At 45.9% G+C, this 16,170-nt stretch overlaps 1 protein-coding gene across 1 annotated transcript in view; it reads right to left on the bottom strand.

Moving 5' to 3' along the window:
- The window catches only part of LOC115480186 (actin-related protein 2-like), a 106,013-nt gene extending 96,032 nt beyond the window's left edge, over nucleotides 1-9,981 (bottom strand). Inside the window, exon 1 of the mRNA XM_030218678.1 lies at nucleotides 9,884-9,981. Coding sequence (XP_030074538.1) covers nucleotides 9,884-9,931 — 48 coding nt within the window. The 5' untranslated portion in view covers nucleotides 9,932-9,981. The remainder of the gene's footprint in view (nucleotides 1-9,883) is intronic.
- Nucleotides 9,982-16,170: the final 6,189 nt, after the last annotated feature.

Below are 16,170 nucleotides of genomic sequence, written 5' to 3' on the forward strand. Positions count from 1 at the left end.
GGAATAACGCCTCAGAGGGCATACCCAGACTAGAATCCACCGGAGGGGCATTAGAAGAGGCCCATGCCGGGCTTTGTGGGAGAGCTCTTTTAAGCATGTATGCTTTATGCATTAATAAGACAAAATCAGGGGAGAAAAACTCACCCTGGGCACCCGGATCTCTGCCGGGCTAGTAGCTCCCATATCAGCCTCACTCCAAGGACTCCCCCCGGGCTCAGGACTCTCCGTCTCAGCAGAGGTCGCGCCATGTGGTAAATTCAAAATTGCGCCCGCTGCCAGCTCAGAGCGCGAAGAATCGTCCCTCGCCATGCTCGGGCCGGCTCTAACGTCTGTACAGCACAATTTACAGAGCCCCGCTGCTGATCTGCACTTGCCACAAGCGCTTTACTGTCTCCGCAGCCATCGCCAAAAACGGCGGTAAAATTCAAAATCGCCCCAATCGCGGGCCCACCCCAGAGGAGTCAGAAAACACCTCACTGGACCAAGTATCACAGCTCCGGTTCCACAGAAAACGGCAAGGAAAAACCTCTGTTCCAGCGTCTAAGCGCTTTTTTTTTTTTTTTAAACGCTGTGAGGAAAGCAGAGGTAAATAGAACTCCGGAGGCTCAGGTGAGTGGGAAAGGCAGGGAAAGGGCGAACCTATGTGCCTGCATCCACTGTTGGTGGGGAAGGACAGGGAAAGCTAAGCAATGTGTCCACATCCACGGAGGAATGGGTAAGGCAGGGAAAGGGCGAACCTATGTGCCTTTAAAGTGAAGCTGCTATAGCCTCCAACACCCCTGCTAACAACTGGCAAAAGCACAGGAGCAACCTCCAGGCAGATTTTAGATGGAGCTCGAAGAAGCTGCAGCCACTCTGCTAGGGGAGATAGAGAATACTGAAGACAGGCAGTGGAGCAAGCTGGTATGAGGCACTGAAAAAAGTGTGCTTATCTCCCTCTGCTGGTTGATGGACACAACCCATCTGTAATGGCTGCATCTGCTTGATGACAAGGAATATCCCCGTTCTGTTCAATGTATTTGGTGCTCCTTTAGTTTGATTGATAGAGACCTTTCAGCTTGATGTTTATGTCTATGAGAATGATATTTTGTTGCTATGTTACTGTGATCTTCACACACTCAATCATGATCCTGTGAATGATTTTATGACCACTATCTCGGGCTGGTTGAAGGAGAATGGTTTGTTATTGAACATAGATAAATCCAGAGTCTGGTTAACAGGTCACCTGTGTGATCCACTGGTGGTCCCTAGTTTCTTCGAAGGGAAGGTGGCTTTATATGATTCCTTTCATTATTTGGGTGTGATACTAGGTACACAACTGCATTTATGCATTTGTTAATTATTTCTAAATTAGACTATGGCAACATAGTTTATTTGGGTATGGCCTGCTACCTTTTAAAAAGGTTGCATACTCTGCAAAATGTCAGCATTAGAATGTTGGGAGGTACAGGGAAGAGAGATAATGTTACACCTTTGTATATCTAATAGCATTGGCTCCCTGTGGAGTTTTGACACCTTTATAAAAGTTTAATTTTAACTCACAAAGTGTTTCATGGAGGTGCGTCTGCTATTTGGTTCCTTTGATTCAGCCTTATTGCCCTCCATGGGCTTTATGTTCAGCTGACTCTGCATTATTAACTTTTCCTGGCACACAGCAGGCACGCCTTTCTGTTACTCAAAGTACTGCTTATTTATGGCATGCACCCCATTTGTGTAATCAATTACCTGTCTCTTTGTGTACAGACTTCCTTGACCCAATTTAAAACAAATTTTAAATCTTATTTTTTTGTCCAAGCTTTTTGCTCAAGGGGTTAGCCAAGGCGCCTCTCAGAAGACCTGACTTGATCTGCAACCTAATATATTTGTGGGATTGAAGGAAGGGGTAATTGTGTTTCTTGTGTGTATAGGGTGATTCTGTCTTTACTTTTGATATTGGTGTTCCTTTTCTTTTTTATTGTTTTTTTTTATTGTAAACCACTCTGGTCATTGGGAAGAGTGGTATATCAAATGATGCAAACTATTAAATCCGACTTTGGATGTTTTGCTCAAAATGTCCAGAATCTAATTGGTGAATATAGTGATTTTCAAAACAGCAAAACATCTTTTCTTTTCTTTTTTTTAATGGCCACTTGCTAGATGTTTTTGTGCTCTGTGAATTATCTTTTTGGTCCACTTGCGGAAAAAAAACAAAAACATCCAAGTTAAAAACGTAGAAAATCAAGCCACTAGAATGTAGGACGAGCCAGCATCTTGGTAGAATGGCCACACAAACATCCTAGAAGAGCAATGGGGAACACTAGGGGGCACTGCAGTGGACTCCACCTAAAAGCTCCCAGCTACACATTTCACCCTTACCTCCTTATATTGTACAGTGAGCCCTCCAAACCCATCAAAAACCTACTGAACCCAACTGTACACCACTACAATAGCCCTTATGGATGCATGTATCACTTATATGTGGGTACAGTAGGTTTTTGGTGAGTTTTGGAAGGCTCACACTTTCCACAAGTGTAACAGAGTGCATTATTGGCCTGGGTCCCCCTTCTCCACAGTGCACTGCACTGACCATTCACTAGGCTACTCCAGGGACCTGTTTGCTCCTCTAATAGGACTGGCTATAACATCTGAGGCTATCATAGAGGCTGGTATGTACTGTTTCTTTCAGATCTTTGGGGGTGGGAGGGGGTTAGTGACCACTAGGGAAGTAAGAGGGGTCAGTCTTTTATTCCCCCAGTGGTCATCTGGTCACTTAGGGCACTTTTTTGTGGCTTAGTCAATATTAAAACAGGTCTAGACCAAAACGTTCTAGTTTTAGTCCTGCACATTTTTGTTTTGTTCCATTATGACTGAAAAGCGTCTTAGGAATGGCCAAATCTCGCCTTTTAACACCCCCCCCCCCCCCCATCATGCCCCCTTCAGATTTAGACGCACTGCAGATGAACAGTATAGAAAAACATCTGGAAAATGGGTTTAAAAAAATACCGATTTGGAAATTTCGGAGAGAAAATCATCTGCCAGTTTATGGCACTTTTTATACGTTTTTCTCTTTTGAAAATAAGCCCCACAATAATTTTAAGATGAAAAAGTGTAGGAATCTGCTTTGAAGACATAAATTATCATTGTATTATAGCTGAAACATCAATACTAAAACAGACGAGCAGATGCATTATATGTTATTAGTATGGCTGTATTATTAAGTTTGCAAATGGTTTTTTAAATATATTTTATGTATAAGTTATAAGATTTCTGTTTTTATTTTATGTATGTAATATTTGTATGTTGCTTAGTCATAAGTGGTTTATAAATAAATAAATCTAATCTACCCTTCTTCCAACTGTTTCACTTGACCTTGATATGGGAGGACCAGTGGAGCCCTGAGGAGCAGGTGTTTACAGTAGATGAAGAATGGTGCTGGCAGAGAGGTTCCTGTGGTGTTGTCAGTGAGTGTTACAAGAGGAAGCGCTATATGAGGACAGGATGCCCCAAGATTGTCCTGGCAACTCCTGTTGCTTATCTGAAAAACAGCAGGAATGAGACCATGACCAGGATCTGGAGTGCTGCCTTCTTGTGTGGTTTTCTCATCTTTTACTTGTGGTTTCTACCATGTGAGTCTAGTGGTGCTGTCTTTTCCCCTTCAGTTTCTTTGTGCCTGTGGGTAGGGTCTTTTGACCCCTTGTTTGTTGCTCTGTTTAGTGCAGTGTGCGTGCACTGCTTGTGTAGTACTTGCTCAAGAGATTCCGTTCTGTTTCTTTTCCCTTCCCTCTGGTATAATTTGGTTCCAGTTCGGCCGTGAGGCCCGCATGAGTGGTCTAGCTCCTTTTTCTGGTGATGCTTCTTGCTTGTCTTGACTGTGCTCTGTCTATTTGCCATGTCTGGTATCCTGTTTTTATTCAGTGCCTGGTTCGCCTCTGCTCTCCGCCTCCCCACAGGACTTGTCTGCTGCAGCTTGGCTGTAGCCCAAGGGCTCACCATCCCAGGTTCCCTGACAATATTTAGGTACAGTAGGTATTTATCTGTTTCTGGATGGCTCACAATAAAAAAAAAAAGTTGACATAGGATTTGAACTTGGGTCCTTTGGTTTACAGTCCACTGTACTAACCACTAGGCTACTCCTCAAACCTGTTCCTTGCTCTGTTAAAAGGGTCATGGTTTGATATACTGCCTTTCTGTGGTACAACCAAAGTGGTTTACATATACTATATGCAGGTACTTTTTCTGCCCCTAGTGAGCTCACAATCTAAGTTTGTACCTGTGGCATCCACAGTTACAAGGAGCTACAGAGGGAATTGAACCCAGTTCCCCAGGTTCTTCTCAACCCATTGCACTAATCATTAGGTTACTCCTCCATAATACCTGAAGCTGTCATAGAGCCTAGTATTCCCTTCCAGTTTCACTTTCAGGGAGGTTCCTTAATCCCTCCAGTGGTCAGCTGCTCAATCAGAGCAACTTTATGTGACCTGGACATTCCTGCAACAGATCTAAATAAGGACACCCTTTTCAGACACGGACATTTCTTTCCCTTTGGTAGTTACTGCTGGATGTCCAGAATTCAAGCCCTCCCTAGTCACACCCCCTTGCAATTTAGGCATACTGCAGCGCTGGACAGTTCCTATTCTGCCTTTGCAAAACTGGGATTTGGACATTTAAAGCACATGGATGTCCATCTCAGCCTTTTGAGACATCCATATGCTTTAAAATTGAGCACCTTAATATACCACTCTTCAAAAGAAAGATCACAGTGGTATACAACCACAATTAAAATACCATACAATAAACATCACAAAATCATGACATAGACAAACATATGAGGAAGGAATGTTTAGCACAATTATTACCCAAAGACAACTGTAAAGATCTGAGACACAGGAGGATAAAATAGATCAAACAAATATTTAGACAGTTGCCTAAAAATTCACCTTAGAAACAGGGGCGTAGCCAGACCTTGCGGAGGGAGGGGGCCAGAGCCCGAGGTGGGGGGCACATTTTAGTCTGCTGCCCCGCCGCCACCCCTCTACACTGCCTCGCCGCTCACCCCACCACATCCCACAGCAGCAAGTACCTTGGATGGTGGGGGTCCCCAACCCCCGCCAGCTGAAGTTTTCTCCAGCGCCGGTCTCTGGCGCCACCGCATTTCCTGCACTGCTCCCTCTTCCTCCTCACATCCTGCATGCTCCTTTAAGTGAAACTTCAATTTCACTGAAAGGAGCATGCAGGACATGAAGAGGAAGAGAGAGCTGCGCAGGGAATGTGGTGGCGCCGGAGATCAGCGCTGGACAAGGCTTCAGCTCGTAGGGGACCCCCTGCCAGCAAAACCAGGTGCCCAGATGAAATTGGGGGGGGGGGCAGGCCCCCGTAGCCCCACCTAGCTACGCCAATGCTTAGAAAACATGCCTGAATAACCATATCTTAGTAGCTATTTTAGACTTCTGGAAGTCTGAAATACTGCAACTGCCTGCTATAAGAGTGAAAGTGAAAGAGGGGCATCAGTAAGAAGACTGCTGAGATCAAGTGGGAGAAATACATGCACTATAAAAAAAAAAGGTACCTTGTTGAAACACTAAAATAGCAGGGAGCATGAGAGGGAGCCGCGATTAACACCCCGTTCCTTCAGCTTTTGCATGGCAAGTGAAGAATTCACAAGGCAGATGGGATGTGGAGGTGGCAGCATAGTAAGTACTGGCAGGATTAAAGAAAAGATACTGCTCAGTCTCAGGCTGGAGGAGCAAATAAACACTCATGGGTGCAGAATGGAAAAGGGAACCAGCTCTAGCTGCAAGGCCTATTTGAGCTAGTCCCTTGCTGCAAAGGCATTCCGCCTTCTCCCTCTCCAACCCTCCAATCAGAGGGGGAAATCCCAGCGATGTCACCATTACCTAGAAGCCATAGGACAGCAAGGGAGTGGCAAAGGCTGAGAGTCCTGAATGCAGCTGCCGCAATGTTACACGACGCTGAGCATGCTAGAGAGCTCCCAGCATTGTTCCCTCTAAGCTGAGTGGGACTCCTTCAACTGCACTGCTGCCAGTACGGGGTGGTACTTCAATATTGTTTTCAATCACTAGGGACAGGTAGGTTCCCTGGAGTCCTACAGCCTGCCTGCCTGCCTGCCTGTCCCTCACTTTTGAAAATGTGATAGTGAAACAGCACCCCCTGCTGGCAAAACTGTAAGTGGCGGACTCCTGCTCAACTTAGCGGGAACAGTGGCTCCCAGACATTCATTTAGCTTGGGTTTTCCACACTAAAAGGGATTCTGCCCACAGATAAAGTATACTTTTGTGGTCCTAGTACTCCAGAACCTGCAGCAAAACACTGGCATTCTGGTATGATCATGACCTGCTGTGTAAAACAGCTCTTGGGTGTAGGTATGAGTGCTGTGTGTCCTTGAATATCTCAGTATTGTCTCAAGCACTTCCTTAACTTGGCGTTGAAAGCAAAGTGCTCAACAAATTTTAATTATTGAAATAAAAGCGTGAAACAATACCTTATTGTTATTTATTAGATTCTAATCATGCTTTTTCATTATTTAAGCTAAATAACTGGAGAAAGAGGGAATTGAGGCTGAGACCAGACAGAGTCATTTGTATTTGGGTTTGCTGTGTTAGAACAAACTGTTACAGTGGAGATGTAGCAATCGCTGCAGCTTGTACAATTGCTGAGCTTCTTGGACAAAGCACTTGAGGAGTTGTATTAATGTTAAATTTGCATCACTTTGAGCAGGAACAACAAAGGTAAATTTCATGTTTGTATAGTTATCCTGACTGTATTTCTGCCATGAGGGAGAGGGATTCCCTCCTGAAAGAGGAGGGGGAGTTTTGTGTTTCAGGAAATATTTAGAGGCTGACTTCACAGTAGCAGGATCACTGTGTATTTGATAACCTATAGCTGGCTGAGCAGGCTTTGAAGAACAGTGCTTCTTTTTTCTTTTCTGTTTACCTGCACTGTGTTTGCTCACTGAATCACTGCTACCCTGTGGTTGTGCCAGGCAGAAGTCTAGCTCAATCAGAGGAGGTGGTGGGGGTGGAGCGATACATACCAAGTCTCACACCTTCAGCAGGAGACTACCACGTTTGTGGGCCATCTATCACACTCCCATTGAGGGAGTGCAAACTCCCACTCAGCTATCCCCCCCCCCCCCCCATCACCTCCTGCTACCATGGGACCAGTCTCTTGAAAACATTTGTGAAACAGAGAAAGAGGTGGCATGTTGGTGTCACAAATAATCAAAAACTGAAAAGGGAGAAAGAAGAACCCCCTTTAGAAGGAGGGCATTGAGTGGGTAGGAATGAGAATGGAGGAAAAGAGCATCAGGTGAGTGGGAGTGAGAATGTGGGAAGGAGTATTGGGCAGGTGAGTAAGTGGGTGGGATGTCAGAAATGAGGGAAAAAAGCATTGTAGGGTAAGGATGGGGGGAAAAACCATCAAGTGGGTGCGAGAATGGTGGAAAAAGCATCAAGTGGGTAAGTGGGTAGTCTCTAGTGGGGAGACGTCTAGTGAGGGGAGGGTGGAAGAAAGAGAAGAAAAGAACAGAAAATGGAGGTTAGAACCTCCAGATGGACAGAGAGGCAGGGAGAGAGAGGATGAATAAAGGAAAAGAAGCATTTCTAGATGGAGAACAGGAGAGACAAGCCTGTATTATTGTGTTCAGTTTTGAAGGCCGTATCTTGCGAAAGATGTAAAAAGACTGGAAGCGGTGCTAAGAAAAGCTACAAAAATGGTATGGGATTTGCTTTGCAAACCGTACGAGGAGAGACTTGTCAACCTGAACATGAATACCTTGGAGGAAAGGAGAAAAGGGGTGACATGATACAGACGTTCAAATATTTCAAAGGTATTAATCTGCAAACGAACCTTTTCCGGAGACGGGAAGGTGGCAGAACTAGAGGACATGAATTGAGGTTGAAGGGGGGCAGACTCAGGAGTAATGTCAGGAAGTATTTTTTCACGGAAATGGTGGTAGATACGTGGAATGCCCTCCCGCGGGAGGTGGTGGAGATGAAACCGGTAATGGAATTCAAACATGCGTGGGATAAACACAAAGGAATCCTGTTTAGAAGGAATGGATCTATGGAATCTTAGTGAAGACTGGAGTGGCAACGCCAGTAATTGGGAAGCAAAACCGGTGATGGGCAGACTTCTACGGTCTATGCAGTGGCGTAGGAAGGGGGGGGCGGTCTGCCCCGGGTGCACACCGCTGGAAGGGTGTCGGCTCCGCTGGTTCCCTGCTCCCTCCTGTTCCGGGGCAGAGAGAGCAGGGAGCCAGTGGAGCCGAAGCAGCTCCCAGCGATGTGCACTTGGGGCGGTTCGGCCCTCCCGCCCGTCCCTCGCCGCTTTCCTATGTAAGTACGCGCTCCGGAGGGGGTGCACTCCAGAGGGGGGAGGGTGCGCAGCAGCGACCCGCTCCGGGTGTCAGCTGTCCTCGCTACGGCACTGGGTCTACGCCCTGATCGTAACTGTACAGATATGGAACGTTCAAGAACAGTGCTGGGCAGACTTTTACGGTCTGTGCCCTGAGAAAGGCAAGGCAAAATCAAACTCGGGTATACATATAAAGTATCACATACCATGTAAACTGCGTTTATCTTGCTGGGCAGACTGGATGGACCATACAGGTCTCCATCTGCCGTCATTTACTATGTTACTATGAGAACGTTTTCCTTTTTGGACTATGAGAACGAGGGCCATGAGCCTCTAATAAGAGGGAGGGAGGGTTTCTGGCGGGGGTGTGGAGAGACAGTGAGAAGGATAAGAGGGCTGGGGGCTTAAGCAGCTGAAATGGGGATATGATGGACACAGAGAAGAATATGAAAATGGAACCGGAGAAAGAGAGAACTTGAAGAGGAGACATGAGAAGCTGGGTAGGAGGGAAGAGGAAGAAGAAATAACCTAAATGTCAGGAAGGGTAACCTAAATGTCAGGAAGGGTTGAATTCGGAGGAAAGAGAGTCAGAGAAAGGTGAATGGAAATGGAGGACTAGGCTGGGAACGGAAATAACGAGAAAAACATGGAAAAGGAGACCCTGAAACAAGAATTTAGCAATAAAAGTAGGATCATTTCAAACCGCTCCTTAGTCATCTTACAGCCTTTGTGCCAAGAGACAGAGACGCAACATGTCAACATTTTCAAAATGATTGTTGGCACTAGACAAACACAAAACAAATGACCCCTTCCTGGGCACAATCAAAGATCTCGTGCAATAGTGGTGGTGTCAGCACCCAGCGCACCCACAAAGCTGGCTCCTAACGTGTGTTTTAACACAGTAGAAGGGAAGTCGACTTCATTACAAAGTCTTCAGAGCTTCTTCCTACGCCCAATGCGGTGCGCCTTACTTCCTGATTTTAAGCTTATTTTCAGAAGATGAGAGTTCCTTCATTCGGCTTGAAAATCGGCAACATATCGGTCAGATTTGTATTACTCTTCCCTTCCAAAAAATGTAGGGCGCATTAGTGGCCAGAGAAGAAAAAGCGCCAGGTCAGATCAAATGGTTAACAAAAAAAACATACACAATTTAAAACCTACTACACCGGATAATAAAATGATCAAATGCTTCACGAAGGGGGGACTTCACACGGACACTGGCCACCTCACCCACTACCATACGTACTACAGTAAATTCTTAGCTATAGACTCCATCTTTCCTTCACCAATAAACTTCATCCTTTTACTATACAGCTTTGATAACAAACAGCACACCAGCACCGTCTCCGTAATTTAACCAGTAATCTGCTCCTCATCCCTAGCTCACTCTGGACTGATCGGATGACGGGAACAGAGCTCTCCAACGCTTGCAATTAATCCATTAAATCGGTCTGGTAATGTGTGTCGCCTTCTTCAGCGTGTCTGCTGAATTTGCAAAAAAAAGATGCATTTGGGGAATTGTTTCACCTACCCCGGTGCCATTGTCGCACACGACTACTTTCCTACCCCGGCTGTCCATTTTCAGGTCCTTCTCGCTTCTGGCCCATTACTTCCCTCCACCCTCCCACCCCAGCCCTTCTTCCTGCTGTCCTGCCCCTCTTCGCACCAAAGAAGGCAAAAGCTCCGGGCTAGTAAGGTAGCGAGAGAACGTAACATCCCGGGGCGGGAGGGAGCCGAGACACCGCCCCTCGGCGCCATAAAAAGGTGGTGACTGTCTGCGGTTCACGCACAGCCAGACAGATTCATATGGCGGTGGGGAACCTGAGATTCACATTCGCCAGGATTAGGGTACCTGATTTTGGAGCTACACCCGAGAAAGGAACTGCAAGTTCCCGAAAGTTAGTTCAGTAAAAATGGTGTCGCTTAGTTTATATATGATGGATGGAGGAGTGGGAGTTTGGGAGAAAGAGGGAGAAGATGAGAATGAGGAAGATGATGATTGAGGAAAGAGAGAGAGATTTAAATACAAATGGACCCAGATGTGTGGAGGACCCGACCCAAATGTGCCATCGGAGTAGGAAAGCTGTTTGCGATAGGTGGAGAAGAGTGTATGAAGGTTTTATTAAATATTTTGTGTTTACATGTGATTTATTATTATAATGAAATATGAAAAGTGTTCAACCCGGGCAACCTCATCACTTTACTCGACTGCTAAAATGATTATGTAGAGTGTAGAATTCCACAAGTATCCCTTTGATATTGTGCAGAAGTGAAAAAAAGCATATAGCACTGATAATCTTTATCCTTCCAAAACAATCTAGTCTCTCTCAGGTTACATAGCTGCACTGAGGAGCACACAGGAGGGCCCTTTATCTTTCAACCCGTTTTCTCTTCCTCTTTCTCCTCTCTTGCATTGTACAGCATCAGTTATCTACCTTGAATACGGCAAGGGAAAGGGCGGGTAGAAGAAGTGATAGAGCAAGGAAAGGAGGAGAGCATGAGGAATGGAGGGATGGATGAGAGGGAGTGACGAAGGAAGAGGGAGGGAAGAGACACTGAGACAAAAAAAAAAGGAGAAAAGAGGGAGGCAGGCGAGAAGAAAGGCAGCAGTGAGAATGTGAGAAAGAGGCTGAATAGAAGACAAGCAGGCAAATAAAAGGGAGAAAGGAGACAGACACTTTTTGATTTCAACACAAACTCCGGTTTACCTAACTAAGTACTATTTCGATTTATTATTTAATATATAAAGAAAACTGATAATTTAGTTTCTTTGTTGAGAGTGTCTTGCTTCTATGATCTTTATAATACAGATTGAAACAAGATATTAGTAGAATCCTTGCACTTCCAGTTCTGCAAGAGGCACTCCTAAAAAATGCCCCAAAAATGGATGCAAAAAAAAGAACAACGTTAATGTACTTGTGTCTTCTTGGTAACAGCAACACAAACTCTCTTCTCTATTAGGCAGCAGAACCTTATCAAACTATAGTTGCGCCCTGTATGCCCCCCACACCTCCCCCTCAAACACACTATTGCCACTACAAATAAGAGGAGTTGGTGAACTGGGAGCAATTTTTGTGCCCTTTATATAGGCATCCTGTGTGGCTGCACTGCTTACACAGCCATTGGTATGGTGCTTTTAAACACTTTGGGGGTAATTCTATAAAGAAAATGCTAATGTGAAATTAAACTCTAGAATTTATTACCAGGGAATGTGGTAAAAGCAGTTAGCTTAGCAGGGTTTTAAAAAGGTTTAGATAATTTCCTATAAGAAAAGTCCATAAGCCATTACTAAGATGGGCTTGGGAAAATTATTTCTAGGATAAGCAGCATAAAGTCTGTTTTACTGTTCTGGGATCTTGCCAGGTACTTGTGACCTGGATTGGCCACTGTTGGAAACAGGACATTGGACTTGATGGACTTTTGGTCTGTCCTAGTATGGCAATGCTTATGTTCTTATATTCTTAACATGTACATTAAAAGTAAACATATAAATGACTGGAATAATACATACATATACACATGTAAATTATAAAATTCCACCTATTCGTTATCTATAAACACAGGTGCCTAAATGGAAGGTGAGCATACACATGGGTGGCATTTGAATAGTGCAGGGGTGTGGCACACAGTTACGTGCATAAATTATGGAATACTATCATTTATACGCATGTTATAGCATGAGCACTTGCACCAGCTCCATGGCTACTCTGCTAGTATTGTATAAAGGAAAGTAGATACTTACTTTCCTTGATAGAATATATGCAACATAGGTGCCCTGTTATGGAATTGTTCTCTTTGTAACACAACACAAACTCTTGCAAAATCAGCAGGTCACAAGAGCTGTTTGTTCATTTTTTAAAGAATTGTGGGAACCAGTTCTTAAAGTAGGCCCCAGCTACCAAAATTTGGCTCAGGCCCCCTTCTGAACTCCCTTTTACTTTGCTGGTGGGAATGCCAAGCCCCACCAGCCAAATAAAGAGACTGCCGACACTCCCCACTGTTTGTTTCTGGCTCTGAGCAGCATGCTGGGACTTTTGACACATGAGCATATGCGAGAAGTCCTGTCATGCTGCTCAGATCCGAAAACAAGCAGTGGGGAGCAGCGGCAGTCTATTTGGCTGGCGGGGCTCAGCATCCCTGCCAGAAAAGGTATGCTTAGCAAGGGGGGAAAGAGGAATACGTTGCCCCTCCAGTTCACCCCTGCTCCCCCCCCAACAAAAAAAATTGCAGGGCTAGCTACGCCTGGAGAGAGCCCACTGTTCAAAATTCACCAGCACATCACTGAGCAGAACCTTCCATCAACTCCACAACTGGTACCTGGGTTGCAAACCTGCCATCCCAGAACAACACTAACACCTAGGACTCACACTCCTTATGAAAAGGCAGCTCTCCAAATATTACACCAGGCACAGTGCAAGTGCTGAGATGAGCCTTTAGCATAGATCTAAGATTGAAATCACAATCAACAAACTCTAGCTTAGGAGGGAGTTCATTCCTGACTTGGCTTGCACAAAACTATCCATTTGGAGACAATACCACATATTTAGGTCCTTAGGGCTCTTCTCATATGGCACAATGGTGTGGGGTCAGCACCAGAAGACCTCTGAGACAGTGGCATAGCCAGATGACCAAGTTTGGGTTGGCCTGAGCTCAAAGTAGGTGGACGTTAATTTTTCTCTCCAATCTCCTGTCCCCCTGCTCTCCTCCCCCTGGTGCCCCTCAACTAAAATACATATATACTTTACCTGGCAGGGATCCCCAAGCCCTCACTTTTACCAAGCCTGGCAGTCGGCAGCTTTGTCCCTGAGCCACGGATGCCAGCATCTCACACATGCTCAGTTTGCATGCATGTACAGAGTGTCAGTGGCTCAGGATGCTGTCAAGGACTACTGAGCTTGCTAGAAGGGAGTTCTGGGTGCCTTCAGAAGAGGTCCTGAGCTGATGGGGCTTGAGGATACCTGCCAGCTTAAGCAAGGGTCAGGGACAGTGTTAGACATGTTAGGGCCCAGGGTTGAATTTAAGGAGGAACCTCCCCCCCCCCATCTCTCCACCTGCCATTACTACCACACACTGACAGACCCTCACCAAATACTGAACAAGGGATCATAAATTAGAAATAAAAATATGTAGACAAAAATTGAAATGGGCACCCCAAAAAGTTAAATTGGGTATGTAGGGTAATACTGGATAAATAAAAACAGAAATGTATTTCCTTTTGTACTGAATACAATACAATAGTGCCATGCACAATTCCCATTCCAGTTAATATATTAAAAATAAAACCCTTTTTCTATTTATGTTGTCTGAAGATTTTATTTTTTTCATCATGTTTGTCTTCTGCTAATTCTTCTTCCGGCAGCTGCTGTCCATTTGTCTTTTCTCCTCTCTCTTGTCTTGTTAAATTCCCTCACTACACCCACCTCTGACATATTGATCTTTCCCTTTTATTTCTTTACAATTTTTTTGTTGTTTTCTGCCTCTCTGTCCACTGTTTTCACCCTCTATCTCAACCTTCTGTTTCTTTTTAATTTTCACCTACCTATGAAATTTCCATTTCCTTCTCTCACCCCTAGTTCTCCCATTTCTCATCTTATTCTTTCCTCATCCCCCTATTCTTCTCCATCTTTTATCCCTATTACCACATTTCTATCCTCTGCGCTCACTACCCTCTCAGTCATCTCCTTGTCACCTCCCCTTTGGTCTCTCCCACATGGTTCCACTATTCCCAGCATCTCCCTCCCTCTCTCTTCCTCCACCCTTGTAACCCTGCATCTCCCCTCTCTCTGCTCCCCTCCTACACCTCATGACCTGATATCTCCCTGTCCCTTCCACTCCACCCCACTCCCAGCATCTTTCTATCACCCATTTATTTTCCCTTCTGCCCCCGTGGTCCCCCCAACACACATGGTCCAGCATTTCTCCCCGTCTCTTGCTGTCCTTCCACCCTTCCTCTCTCCACCTGTGGTCAAACATCTCTCCCTCTCTCTTCCTTCCTCTACTCTATCTAGCATCTCCCCCCCACTCCCTTCTGCCCTTGGGTCCAACATATCTCCCTCTTTCTTCCCTCCCTGCCTCCAGTTATTTAGTATCTCTCCCCACTCCTGCATCTCCCCTCTCTCTGCTCCCCTCCTACACCTCATGACCTGATATCTCCCTGTCCCTTCCACTCCACCCCACTCTAACATCTCTCCCTCTCTCTCTCTCTCTCTTTCTCCCTCCCTTCTATTGTCCCCATCTCTCTCCCCCCCCCCCCCCCCACCTCTGCTTCCAGCATCAGCCCCTTGCATTAATACCAACTTTCCCTTGTCTAGCATCTCTCCCTACCTCCCAACCCCTGCAGCCTGGCATTTCTTTCTTTCTCCAGGCCCCAATCCCCTACTGTCTGGCATCTTCCCATCTTTCACAATCCCCCTCCCCAGTCTATCTTAACACATATCTTAGTTATAGGGATTTCTGACAGCGGCAGTGATTCATTCATGCTGCTGCTTGGCCAATCCCAGAGCCTTCCCTCTGATTCATTACCCCTCACCCGATGCAACTTCCTGTTTCCACATGGGCCTCACTCTTGCTATACCTGGTGGGTATCCCCAAGCCCGCCAGCTGAAAACCTCCTTTGAAGGCAGCCAGAACTGCCTTCTACCAAGCTCGGTAGTAGTTGACAGCATCTCTGAGCCACTGGCGCCAGTACTCCACGCATACATAAAAACTGAGCATGTGCTGTATGCCGGCATCAGTGGCTCAGGGATGCAGGTGCCAACTGTGAAGAAGCTTAGTAAAAGTGAGTTCTGTTTGGGGTTTGGGGATCCGTGCCAGGTAAAGTATATATATTTTGAGTTGGGGAACACCAGGGGGTGAAGAGCAGGGGGAGGGCAGAAAGAAAATGTCATGCTCCTCCCACTTTGGGCTCTAGCCCACCCCAAATTGTCTATGCCACTATGTTACTATGAGAGAGGCTCTAGAATACCAGTACACCAAGTCAGACAGCTAGATATCCTACCATTAAAACCATACCCTAGCTAGTAGAATCCTTCATCTCGGTCAAACAAGGAAAATGCAGACGGACCCTTTCCCAATACAAAATAAGCGTCCATAGATTAGAAATAGGACCAAGCAGACAGAAACTGAACTGGAAACCCCAAAAGGTGAAACTGCGTGCAATACAAGACAAGCGTTTTTTTCCTGCATTGTCCATAATATAAAGGTATCAAAGATGCAGCAGATTCACAAGAAAAAAAAAAGCCCTAGATTTTCCTACAAGAGAATGAACAAGAAAGGCGTCTTCTAACAAGCTCCAGAAGAGAATACAAGAGCAGCAGGTTCAATTTTTCTTCTAATTCTATATTTCCCTTTCTTTTATGTTTGACACATTTGTTGTGACACTGACGTTGTGGGGGCGGGGGGAAGTAGCTGTCAAAGGCAGAGGACAAGCCCAGGTGGAGGGGGGGGGGTGAGTGGGGAGCACAAAGGGTGGGATGGAGAGAACCCATTTTGAATAGTGCGCTTGCTTCGCTCCTACTCCATCCATCTCTCCGATCCCTCCTCCCTGCATCCAACAGGCAGGGCGGGCTCTCTTCTAGCTTTTTCCATGTGATACCGCACCTGCATAGCAATAAAAACATTTCCGAGCTCTCCCGCTGCCTTTCAGTAGATGGGATGGGGGGGGGGGGGGGGAGGAGGAGGAGGAAAGAAAGGCCCTACCCACCCCTTGCAGAAGCGAGAGCTCACACAGCCAATCCCTCCCCGGTTAAGCGCCGTGGAGGACCAGTTAGCGGAGAGTGAGGTCGTGAGACCCGCCCTCTGCCTGTCAGACACCCGAGA

This window comes from Microcaecilia unicolor, chromosome 11, assembly GCF_901765095.1.
Source record: "Microcaecilia unicolor chromosome 11, aMicUni1.1, whole genome shotgun sequence".
NCBI classification, from domain to species: domain Eukaryota; kingdom Metazoa; phylum Chordata; class Amphibia; order Gymnophiona; family Siphonopidae; genus Microcaecilia; species Microcaecilia unicolor.